This window comes from Hipposideros armiger, unplaced genomic scaffold (assembly GCF_001890085.2).
Source record: "Hipposideros armiger isolate ML-2016 unplaced genomic scaffold, ASM189008v1 scaffold_550, whole genome shotgun sequence".
Taxonomy (NCBI): Eukaryota; Metazoa; Chordata; class Mammalia; order Chiroptera; family Hipposideridae; genus Hipposideros; species Hipposideros armiger.
Genome location: NW_017731900.1, coordinates 468,510 through 481,131, shown reverse-complemented (window position 1 = coordinate 481,131; position 12,622 = coordinate 468,510). Strand labels below are relative to the sequence as shown.

Sequence of the window (12,622 nt, the reverse complement as noted above, 5' to 3'; positions counted from 1 at the left end):
AGCTATGCCATTATTTATTCCCACCAACAGTGCGTAAAGGCTCCAATTTCTCTACATCCTCACCAACACTTGTTTTGTTTAGTTTTGGTTTTTTGATAGTAGCTATCCTATTTGGGTGTGAGGTGGTATCACATTGTAGCTATAATTTGCATTTCCCTAATTAGTGATGGTAAGCATCATTTCATATGCTTATTGGTCATTCATATATCTTCTTTGGATTAACTTCCTTGGTTAATTTCTAAGTATTTTACTATTATATTTATACTATTGTAAATGAAATTGTTTTCTTAATTTCCTTTTCAAACTGTTCATTATTAGTGTATAGAAATGCAACTGATTTTTGCATGTTGACTTTACATCCTGCTACTTTGCTGAATTCATTCACTAGTTCTAACAGTTTCTTGTGGAATCTATAGTTTTCTACATATAAGATCATATCATCTGTGAATAGAGATAACTTTACATCTTCCTTTCGAATTTACATGCCTTTTATTTCTTTTTGTTCTGGCTAGAACTTCCAGTACTATGTTGAATAGAAGTGACAAATGTGGGCATCCTTTCCTTATTGCTGATGTTAGAGGACAAGCTTTCTCTACTGAGTACGACGTTCACTATGGGTTTTTTTCATATATGGCTTTTATTGTTTCCTTCTTTTCCTAGTTCATTGAGTGTTTTTATCATGAAAGAGTGTTGAATTTTGTCAAATGCTCTTTCTAAATTAAATGAAATGATCATATGGTTCTTTTCCTTCATTCTGTAATGTGATGTATTATATCGATCAATTTTCGTATGTTGAACCATCTTTGCATTCTAGGAATAAATCCCACTTGGTCATGGTGTCTAATCCTTTTAATATGCTGCTGAATTCAGTTTGCTAGTTTTTGTTGAGGATTTTTGCATTAATGTTCATAAGGAATATTGGTCTGTAGTTTTCTGGTAGTGTCTTTGCCTGACTTTGGTATCAGGGTTAATGCTGGCCTCCTAGAATGAGTTAGGAAGTGTTCCCTTCTCTTCAATTTTTTTGAGAAACTTACGATTTGTATTAGTCCTTCTTTCAATGTTTGGTAGAATGTGCAGGGTTTTCCTTTCTTGAGAGATTCTTGATTACTGATTCAATCTCCTGAATAGTCATAGGTCTCTTCAGATTTTCTGTTTCTTCATGACTTAGTTATGGTAGGTTTTGTGTTTCTAGAAATGTGTCCATATCAGCTAGGATATCCAATTTGTTCGCATACAGTTATTCATAGTACTCTCTTATAATCCTTATTTCTGTAGAATCAGTAGTAATCTCCCGTCATTTCTGAATTTAGTAATTTGAGATCACTTTGGTTTCATTGATTTTTGTCTATTGGTTTTCTAGTCTCTATTTCATTTACCTATACTCTGATCTTTATTATATCTTTCCTTCTGTTAACAATGGATTGAGTTTGTTCTTCTTTTTCTAGTTCCTCAAGTTGTAAAGTTAGGTTATTGACTTGAGATCTTTCTTTTTTTTTTTTAAACATTTTGGGGAATTGGGGAAGGGGAACATTGTGTTTTTCCAGGACCCATCAGCTCCAAGTCAAGTTGTTGTCCTTCAATCTTAGTTGTGGAGGGCACAAGCTCAGCTCCAAGTCCATTCGCCACTTTCAATCTAGTTTGGGGGGTGGGGGGCGCAGCCCACCATCCCATTTGGGAGTCGAACCAGCAACTTTGTTAAGAGCATGTGCTCTCATCAGCTGAGCCATCCTGCCACCTGTTGGCAGTTCAGCAGCAGCTCAGCTCGGGTGCAGCTCACTGACCCATGTGGGAATCGAACCAGCAACCCTGTAGCTCAGACCTTGTTGCTCTAACTAACTGAGCCACCCAGCTGGCCCTGTTGGTGTTTTGTTTTTGTTTTTTTAATGTAAGTGTTTATAGCTATAAATTTCCCCCTTAGCACTGATTTTGCTGTATCCCATAAGTTTTGCTATGTTGTGTTTTCGTTTACATTCATCTCTAAGTATTTTCTAATTTCCCTTGTGATTTATTTGATCCATTGGTTAAAAGTGTGTTAATTTCTACAGATTTATTCTCTGTTTTACTTCTGTTATTGATTTCTAACTTCATCCCATTGTGGTTAGAGAAGATACTTTGTATATCTATCTTTTTAAGTCTATTAAGACTTTTTTGTGGCCTAATATATGGTCTATCCTGGAAAATGTCCCACATGCACTTGAGAAGAATATGTATGCTGTTGTTGTTCTATACATGCCTGGTAGATCTAGTTGATTAAATTTGTTGTTTAAATCTGCTATTTCCTTACTTATCATCCAACTATTATTGTAGAACTGTCTATTTTTCCCTTCAATTCTGTCAGTTTTGCTTCATATATTTTGATGGTGTGTTATTATTTGCTAAATGTGTATCATTAGTTGGGCATCTTTATTTTTTGGAGAACACCTAGCAGTGTTTGGACTTCAGAAATTATTTCTTTAATCAATTAATAATGAATTTAAAGTTTTTGATAACAATGATAGAAGGGAAGTTCTATTCTTTTTTAAAAGGTGAGGAAATAAAATCTGGTAAATTCCTTTTTAAAAAGACTTTCAAAGAATCTATAGAACCTGCAACCCCTCCCACAGAGAAAATGTAAATGCTAGAAGTAGGAGGCGATTTTACTTTATATTTTTGGCATCATCACCATAACATTTTATTAAAACAAACATTGCCATGAAGTTGGTTGAAATTCCTGCTGTGTTCATTTGTTTCCATCCCCCCCCCCCCCCCCCCGCCCCGCAAGCAATCAAGCTGAAGAAACGTTTTCACTACTTTAAAGAGATACCCGCAAAATATATTCAGCTGTTCCAATGGGATTTTCTCTTAGTAAATCTGCTACTTGGGTATCTGCTATGTGTATGGATTCAAAAGTGGATGATCACTTAATGCAAGGGACTGAGAAAAGCAAGTTGGAACCAGTGACTCGGTTATTTCCAAACACCAAGAAAATAAAATTCAAAGACACAAACCAAGAAAACTTTATAAGAAGTAAAGCGACTACCATAGGATCTCTTTCGGAGAAAGCTTTGGGTTCAGTGGTTTATGTTAAAGAAAGTGATTGAATAGAAATGACAAATGTGGAATAAAATTATTTGTACATATTACCAAAGAAGCCAAAAATTGCTTTTGACTAAGAGGACATACTGAATGAGAATTTAACCTTATTAGGGAAGCCTAAGAGAATGAAGGAAGATGATTGCTTTTGTTTCTACTGTTTATGAATCACCTTAGACTGCGTTTTTTGATGAAAATTATTCAAAATTGTTGCTTTAGGGAGAAAAAGCAGATTTCTCTGGTATTACATTCTATCTTTGTCAAAATCAGAGTTTTTGACTAACAGTATTTAAATGGCACCAAAACATATTAATTATAATGTATTTCTTTAGTAAGTGATTAAAAAACATAAAACAGTGCCCAATTTCACATCAGTGTGTCACACTATTTCTGGTATACTGATTTTGTGTTAGATTTCCAGTTTGGGATTTTGCTTTAGGAGACTTTATCTTCCTGCATTTTTGCATTTCTGTTCTGTGAAAGTTCACTGCAGGTAAACTCTGCAAAAAAACTAGAAAATTGCGTACTTTGAGAAGTATTCCACACTTTAAACCATCCTTTTAAAACTGTTTTTTTTTCAGCCACATTGAATTCATTTCAGAGTTAGAAAATAGTTCTTTTGAAGTGTAACAATTTATCTTGCAGATGCTACCATTTTGTAACATCAATATTTAATATAATAGCCTAGTGCTAAAAAATTGTTTTATATATGTCAGCTGACCATTCTTATTGAAATATCTAGCAGTTTAAAACAGTATTGTCCCAAATAATGTTAGATGAAATTAAAACCATTTTGTGTCTGGACATATAGTGACCGGTAACTATATTATGTATGTTTTGAACATTTTCCTATACTTGAATGACTATCTCTAATGCCCAATTGAGTAATATCCTTAATATTCATAAAAACAAAGAAGAAAGGGCATCTTCCTTTAGGGGAAGCAATATTTTATAAATCAGAACTGTATAAACAAATGTAATATATCGGGGGTGCAAAAAAATGTATACACATGACTTGTATTCATCTTTTGTTATTAGTATATATTGAGTATTACAATTTTAATGTTTCCTTTCATAAAATGTGTATACATTTTTGGCACCCTCTGTATTTGTAGTGAATACTGAACCTACAGTAACAAAAAATATTGTTGAATGGCACATAAGCAATAATATGATGCTTTTTATCATTTACAGAACATAATTCTTTGGGAGATAAAACAATACACAAATCATTCATTTGTTGACCTAGCCTGGCACTGTGCTTGGTGCTGGGGGTATAGTAGTGAGTAAATAGCTAGTGCCTTTATGGTGGTTACTGTCTGTCTACCCAGGAAGACAGACCATCAGACAGTGGTTACATAAGATACAAACTGTGATGTGCCATGAAGAAAAAGTAAAATGTTCAGAGACAAAAAGGAGAGGAAACATAACACATAAAATTGATTTTTAAAATGTGGGAACTAGAGAGGCTTCTCTGAGGACATGACATTTATAGCTTTTGCAGTGATGTGGTTGTCCAAGTGAGATGATGGTGATGGCTGAGGTACTGAGAAAGGGAAAGAGTACAGGAGAAATTTGGCAGGACATATTGATGGTTTGAAAGTGGGAAGTGGGGAAAAAGGGTTTCTAGCAAAAAAGGCTAGATGCATGGAGGTTCCCAGGGGAACAACCATTTAAGAGTAAGTCGCTGACCTAATTCTCCATTGCCTCTAAATACTTTTTTCAAATTATTTAAATTTATTTTTATTTTTTAATTGAGATATAATTGACATGACATTGTATTTTATGTGTACAACATAATGATTTTATATATGTATATATTGCAAAATGATTACAATAAGTTTAGTCAACATCCATCACCACAGTTATCAATTTTTCTTATGATGAGAACTTTTAAGATCTACTCTCTTAGCAACTTTCAAATATATAGTACAGTATTGTTAACTCTAGTTATCATTCTATACATTATTACATCCCAAGGAGTTATCTACCTTGTAACTATAAGTTTGTACCTTTTGACCACTTTCACCCATTTTGCCATCCCCCCAAAAGCATTTTTGATTGAATAATGGACCTAGAAGCCATGTTGGAGTAGGTTGAAAAATGAATGGGAAGTAAGGAAGTGGATACAGGATGTGTAGCAACTCCTTGAAGCAGCTCAGCTCTGAAGGGGAGTACACAGGATAAAAGGTGGAAAGAGAAATGAGGTCACTCGTGGGTTGTGAAGATGAGATGGAGTTCATATTTGAGTGTCAGTGGAAGAAGGTTCTAGTGGAGAAGCTGAAGAAGCAGGATGGGGGTGGAGGGGTGTGGATCACCAAAGGAGAGACCTCTCAGAGCACAGAGGAAATGGGATTCTCGAAAACCACCTCAGTATGAAATTAGCGGGGAAAAACTAACATCTCAGATTTCAGAGAAATAGAATTTAGAAAGATGTAACATAAGCAGAGGGCAACAGTATAGTGTGGCTATTTTTAATGACAACTAGGGATATTCCTACTGGCCCTAACTCAACAGAATCCATTCCCATCTGTATAATACCAGAAAGCCAGAGTGACTTCAATCAAAAGGGTAATAAATAAATGAGGAGTCCTTGTGTCTTTGTGGTAGCTTTATTTGGAGCCCTGGCTATTTACCGTATCAGCATCACCAAATTGTGAACACTGGATGCTTCGCTGTGGGAGATGCAAGTCTTGGCGGTTTCTCTTCTAACTGAAGGAGAGATTGATTTCCGCGGAAGACTGAAAAAGAGGACCACAATTCTATGGTATCCTCTCATCAACAGGTGGGGTCCATTACCTCACCCCTTCACTCTGGGCTGGCGTTGCTGTTCCTTTGGCGGCTAGAAAGTGCCTGGAGTGCAAGTTCCAGGGCCAGGCCTGAACTGAGGTGCCCCAGCAGTCAGCCAGCACCAACTGTCAAGTGTGAATGAAGCCATTCTGGGCCTCGCCGCTCAGCCAACCCCTGCTGACTGAAGCCACATGCATAAGCCCATGTGAAACCAGCAGACGACTCACCCAACCTACCCAAAAACATGTTAGAAATAATAAATCGTTTTAAGCTACTTATGTTTGCGGCAGTTTGTTACGCACAATAGTTAACAGAAACTGCTGGGGAATTGCCCAGCTGGCTGAGCCACAAGGATTTTCTTGCCAGCTGCAATGAGGGGCACCCCATAGTGGTAACGTTCACGTGTTTGTTTGCTGACCCACTCCTTCCTACCTGTGGGAAATACCAGCGTTTATTCCTTTAAATATAATTTGTCTTTTAAGAATGATTTTAGTTTCCTCCCTTCCCAAGTGGAGTTATCTGCCCTTTGGACTATGAGGAGAAAATAGATAAAGATCCCAAACGTTCAGTAACGGTACTTGCTGGCGCTCGGGCCTAGCCTGTGTACCGAAGGCCCCGGGTTTCGGGCGGACTCCCCCAGACGATGCACAAGGTGCCACCTCCAGCCTGACACGGCCGCCCTACCAACCTTCGCCCCGGCGACCGTCAGCTCCGTGCTGTCACTTAGGGAGCGGCCATCTGAACTGGGGGCTCTAGGGCTCTCGGTCGTACAGCGCGTCTAACATGGTTTGGTCCTGGCTCGGTCGCTCCGAAGGACCCTTAGGAACCCAGCTGGCGCCCCTGCCCAGCGAGGCCCGGGCCGCGCCTCCTCGCGGCACTTCCGGGGCGGTGCCAGGAAGCGGGGCGGGGACTAGCTGCGCGCGCAGCCTGCCGGGCCCCGTTCCCCCACACGTCCTTGTGCCCCAGGAGCGCGCGCGCGGCCGGGGGCACGACCGAAAGCGGCAGGTGGGTGATGCCAGTTGCGGGGCTCCGGGGCGCAGTGGGCTGGGGCGGAAGGGTCTGCCCCGCGCCCTGGTGCTGGAGGCGTTGCTGTTTGCGCTCAGCGTTTGGGAGGACCCAGCTCCACGGTGGGAATGGTTTCTCCTAAACACAGGAGACTAAAAGTTAAAACGTGTTGGATGCCGGCTGTGTGCGCGCCCGCAGAGAGCTGAAAAGGCGAAATAAAATGTGCATACGACCGTCATTAAACACTCAGAGGTGGCAAAATAACTCGGCAAGGTTTTTTGAAGGAGCTGGGCCTGCCTAGATGGATAGTTGGAATTGTGTTATTTGTTGCATTCTGTTCGGTGATGAAGAAGCATGTTTGGCATTGCCAAGTGGTGATAGCTTAGTGTCCCCTAGAACATGGAAATAAAATTGTCCTCTGATGAAAAACTATGAAATGCATCATTGCAAGGTGAGAGTAGAGATAAAGTTAAAGAAACGAAATTGTACCAGGCCTTCAAGGCTTGACTACCAATATATCCTGACAACCAAAGGAAGACTATTATCATTCAGCTGGAGGGCCGATCTGTCACTGAAGCATGGAATAAAAGAGGGGCGCCTGTGCCGGGTGAATCCAGGCCTCCTCTAGGAGAGAGTATATTCTAGTGTTAATATCAGGATCTCCAGAGCTGCAGAGGCTCCTTAGGGCCGCGTCGCCATGGACTTCAGTGGAGTTAGAAGACTAGTGTGATTCTGTCCCTGAGGAGGGAGTCCCCAAAACCTGCCTTCCTATGAGACGACTGTCTTTGCATGTGCCTGGAACAAGCTACTCCCATGGACTTGATATACACCAGACCCAGTTCAAGTATCCCTCTGGTAAACCTCTCCTGACCTTTCCAGACAAAGTAAATTGGTTCAACTTTTCTCTAGCATAATTTACCAAAATATATCAAGAGTGATGAAAATGTGAAAATTCTAACCTGGGAATTGTGCTTCTAGGGCATTACTTAACTCTACAAGAATTTGGCCTAGTTATGGACTTTAGTAACCCATTCTATTCCAGTTCTTTAACCACAAGAAAAATTATGATCATCCTAAGAAACAGAATTAAAATAGAAGGGTTTCTTTACGACCATAACTAGTTAAAATACTTCATTAGTATAGCTAGTATTTTCAGCCTTTTGCCACCTAATATTTCATCAGCACTACTAACAAAAATGTGTAAAGTGTCCAAACATAATAAAATTGTTCATAGCCTTCCCATATAACCTGCTATTGTGACTGCCTCTGACCCTGACCTCAGGGAATCGAGCCTAATTTAATATTGATCTAAATAAAATATGCTGCCACTAAATCATATATCTCAAAGTCAAGTAGGAATTATTTTGAAAGTATTGTAGGACACACTTAAAGCTTTCCACAGAGATGTTCGTGAATACATTGTTGGTAGCACAAAAAATCTCAAACAACCTACAATTACAAACTAAGAGACTGAGCTGTGGTATATCCAACAGTGGAATATTACACATTAAAGCTGATGCAAAAATAGAAAAATAGATTTAATGTTGAATTATGTAATGGTATGGTTCCACTTTTCCGGGGGGGGAGGGGAGAAGTGTGTATGTTTATACATGCTCAGAAGAAAATGGGGATATGCTAAATTATTACTTGTGATGCTGTCCAGGTGGTGGTCGTATGGATTTTTTTATTTTGCTCTTTTTGTTTATCTGTATTTTCTCATTTTTCTCACTGAACATGTATTACCCTGTGAATTCAAAATAATTGGTTTAGCTTTGAGATACATTACATAATGTGTTTGCAGATTGTTTGAAAGATCTGTGCCCTTATTCCATTTCAACTGAAATTATCTGAGGTTTGTCCTCATTTATTTCCTTTGAATACTGTGTTATAGAATTGCTATAGATGAATGTTAACGCTAAAAGGCAAGAAAAGCAATTGTACTAGATACTTAGAGAATTAGGTAAGTTTGGATGAAGTAACCAAGAACTGATAACTAGAAAATAGAATTCAACTTTCCTTTTCTCAATTAATTTGTTTGTCTTCCATTTTTAAAAGCATGCCAATCCCATTTTCAAGGAAGAATTGCTTCCAGTTACTTTGTAACCTCAAGGTCCCAGCAGCTGGCTTTAAAAACACAGTAAAAAGTGGGCTCATTTTACAGTCAATTTCCAATGATGTTTATCAAAATCTGGCTATCGAAGACTGGATTCATGACCACATGAATCTAGAAGGCAGGCCGGTTCTGTTTCTCTGGAGAAATTCTCCCTCTGTTGTAATTGGTAGGCATCAGAACCCTTGGCAGGAATGTAACCTGAACTTGATGAGAGAAGCAGGTGTAAAACTGGCTCGAAGAAGAAGCGGAGGAGGAACCGTCTACCATGATATGGGTAATATCAACTTGACTTTTTTTACAACCAAGAAAAAGTATGATAGGATGGAAAATCTAAAATTAGTTGTCAGGGCTCTGAGTGCCGTCCAACCCCAACTGGATGTGCAACCTACCAAAAGATTTGACCTTTTACTTGATGGACAGTTTAAAATATCGGGAACAGCTTCTAAGATTGGCCGGACTACTGCTTATCACCATTGCACTTTGCTATGTAGTACCAATAGGACCCTTTTGTCTTCTTTGCTCAAGAGCCCCTACCAAGGGATCAAGAGCAATGCCACTGCTAGCATACCTTCCTTAGTAAAAAATCTCCTGGAAAGAGATCCCACCCTGACCTGTGAAGTACTGATGGATGCTATTGCTGCAGAGTATGCTGCTTGTCATCAGATTGACAAACACATCACCTTAATAAACCCAACAGACGAGACACTGTTTCCTGGAATAAACAGCAAAGCCAGAGACCTACAAACCTGGGAGTGGATCTATGGCAAAACTCCAAAGTTCAGCATAAACACTTCCTTCAATGTGCTCCATGGACAGTCACACTTGGAAGTTAAAGTATTCATAGACATAAAGAACGGGAGAATTGAACTCTGTAACATTGAAGCACCTGATCACTGGTTGCCCCTGGAAATATGTGACAAATTAAATTCAAGTTTTATTGGAAGTAGGTTTTGCCCAATTGAAACTACTATGCCAACAAATATATTACATAGAACATGTCCAGAAGACGATGATCTACACAGCAAATGGAATATTCTCTGTGAAAATATTAAGGGAATAATGTGATTCCAAGTAAATTAGTATTGACAGTTTCAGTGAGAAAATAAAATTTTTCAATGTATATTGTAGGTCTCTTGAAATAAAAAAGGCCTAGTCTCTTTCAGTAACATCTTCCCATTTGAAAGTGTCACCTTGTCCATATTTTCTCCTGACCTCTAGGATACTGTCTCTTTCTGCATTGATTTTTTTTTTTTTAAGATTTTATTGGGGAATTGGGGGAGGGGAACAGCACTGGAGAATCGGGGACGGGGAACAGACAAGTTGCTGTTCTTTTGTTCCTTAGTCTAGTTGTGGAGGATGTCGCTTCACTGGCCCAAGTTGGTATTATTGCGCTCTTCCTGGCTGAGGCAGATTGGTCGGCGGCTCTTGGCAGCTCATGCAGGCTGCTGGTGGTTCATGGTAGCTTACGGCAGCCCACTGCAGCCCCACTGCAGCCGACACCATCGCTGGCGACTCGTGACAGTCCAGCTCTAGGTCGAGCTGTTGTTCACCATCTTAGCAGTAGAAGGCGCAGCGTCACTGGCCCTCATGTGGGATCTGAACGGGGCCCTGCTGCTCAGAGCTGGCGTCCCAAGCCAACTCAACCAACACACCACTCGGCCGGGCCCTGCATTGATTTTTTTTTTTTTAAGATTTTATTGGGGAATTGGGAGAGGGGAACAGCATTGGGGAATTGTGGAAGGGGAATAGACAAGTTGCTGTCCTTTGGTTCTTAAGTGTAGTTGTGGAAGACTTTGCTTCACTGGCCCATGTTGGTATTATCATTGCACTCTTCCCGGCTGAGGCAGTTGGTCGCCAGCCATTGGACGGCCGCTCACAGTGGCTCTTGGCAGCTCACTGCGGTTGCTGGCTACACACGGTAGCCCATGGCAACCCACTGCAGCAGGGGCTACAGCCTATGACATCGCCGGTGACTCAGGCAACCCAGCTCCAGGCTGAGCTGTTGTTCAGCATCTTAGCTGTAGAGGGCAGTGTCACTGGCCCTCATGTGGGATCCCAACCAGGGCCCTCTGGTGTCCCAAGCCAGCTCTTAACCAACGTGCCACTTGGCTGGCCCCCCCTGCATTGATTTTAATACCTGGCACACATTTATATTTCAGCTCCTGCCTGTTATACCATCTTGGGGATGTATACTATATTGGACACTGACCTCAGAGTTCTTTTTCTTACATGTGTGAAATATAACCCAGGCTTCTTGCCACCTCTGATACCTTAAACTCTAAAATTCTCCCTTTTAGTTATATTTTCATATCCTTCCATCCTTGCCGTATCCCGCACAGCATAGGTGGTGGGGAGAGAGAGGGGCAGCGCAGGGTTAAAGAAACACAAGAGTCAAGTATAGAGTTAAAGCAGGGCCAAGGGGCTGCAGCCTCCCTGGAACTGAGCCCCAAATTGGGCCAACGCGTAGCTTTTATTGAGAAGCTTCAAAGAAGTGAAACTTGTTTATTCTAAAGTTGTGTAATACATGCCTTATGGCTGTTTTCCATTAACCTGCCCAATTGTATTCCAACACTTGCTGTGCCTTCATACTCCCTCACACACAACCTCCAGGATGGCATTGCTGTACTGCGGCCATAAAGATAAGGGAGATAACTGACATCATTCCACCCGGTCTCAGCATTCTGAGACACTCCCTCATGACCTCATTAGGTCAGGGGTTGGTGGGGGGGGGGCAGTCAAGGATGAAGCTGTAAGGCAACACACTGTAACTGAAAAAAAATGTTTAATTTTTAAAAAGAAAGAAATACATAATGACTACAGTAAATAAGGCATTTTATCTGGTTAAAAAAAGGCAGTTTGTTTGTGGACCTGGGCATCGGAAGGGTTACAGCTTTTGAGTTATTGTGAAGTGGGGGAGGGGTTACCTGAAATCCCACAAAATGGTGTAACACCAGGTGTAGATGGGCTTGGGTAGTGAGCTGAGTTGCTGGTAGATGTCTGAGCTGTGTGTGTGTTGTGTAGTCCTACATGGCTCTGTTAGAATGGGTGCAGTTTTCTGACTCCATCCATGTTCCTCACAGACTAAACTGCATAAGCACATCAGATTGTTTCACAACATAGCAATGCTGTTGAAGCCCATTCTCATTTTCAAAACAACCAACTGACTGGATTTGTACATAAACAAATAAACAAACAAACGTCACTGCAGCTTTGGAGGGTTTCAGAGGGAGCAGAGTTAAATATGTGTGTTCACTCTGCCATATGTAACTGGAAGCTGTCATTTATTTCTTTACCTGGGTGCCTCCCCCAAGGAGACAGTGGGATCTTCTGGGATAAGGACTGGTGACTCTATCTCCGTACCCCCACTGTTTGGCACAGCATCTGACCCTCACTAAATGCTCACTACTCTTTGTTGAACAGAGTTGAAATGAATTTAATGCATCAAATAGACTTTTATGTGACTTTATGAAGACAGACTATTTTAAACAGATTTCCATCTCCAGGGGATGCCCTTGACTTCCTGGAACATACAGGTGCCAAACGTTCTAGCTGGAATTTCTCCAGTCAACAATTCCTCAGCCTAGCTAAACACTTCCTATTTGAGACCTCACAAGCAAGAGCCAGAAAGCTCTGAAAGAGGCT

General features: G+C 40.6%; 2 protein-coding genes and 1 long non-coding RNA gene across 3 annotated transcripts; 2 read left to right on the top strand and 1 right to left on the bottom strand.

Moving 5' to 3' along the window:
* The first annotated feature begins 2,691 nt into the window (after positions 1-2,691).
* CUNH2orf15 (chromosome unknown C2orf15 homolog) lies at positions 2,692-3,104 on the top strand. The gene is given in 2 exon segments (XM_019669199.1): positions 2,692-2,696; positions 2,798-3,104. Coding segments are annotated over 2 exon segments (312 nt in total).
* A 2,564-nt stretch (positions 3,105-5,668) lies between these two features.
* On the bottom strand, positions 5,669-6,749 carry LOC109396945 (uncharacterized). Its single transcript, XR_002126945.1, has 2 exons — positions 6,551-6,749; positions 5,669-5,813 (listed from the first exon to the last, which is right to left on the bottom strand). It is a non-coding gene; the product is annotated as an uncharacterized LOC109396945 (long non-coding RNA).
* Positions 6,750-6,767: 18 nt separating this feature from the next.
* LIPT1 (lipoyltransferase 1) lies at positions 6,768-10,111 on the top strand. The gene is made up of 2 exons (XM_019669231.1): positions 6,768-6,867; positions 8,923-10,111. Exon 2 carries the CDS (start codon positions 8,924-8,926, stop codon positions 10,043-10,045), a length of 1,122 nt encoding a protein of 373 aa, XP_019524776.1. The 5' UTR covers positions 6,768-6,867; position 8,923; the 3' UTR covers positions 10,046-10,111.
* Positions 10,112-12,622: the final 2,511 nt, after the last annotated feature.

Bases quoted from the DNA above. Each gene is read 5' to 3' on its own strand.
- LIPT1 (XM_019669231.1), top strand. From the start codon at position 8,924: ATGCCAATCCCATTTTCAAGGAAGAATTGCTTCCAGTTACTTTGTAAC.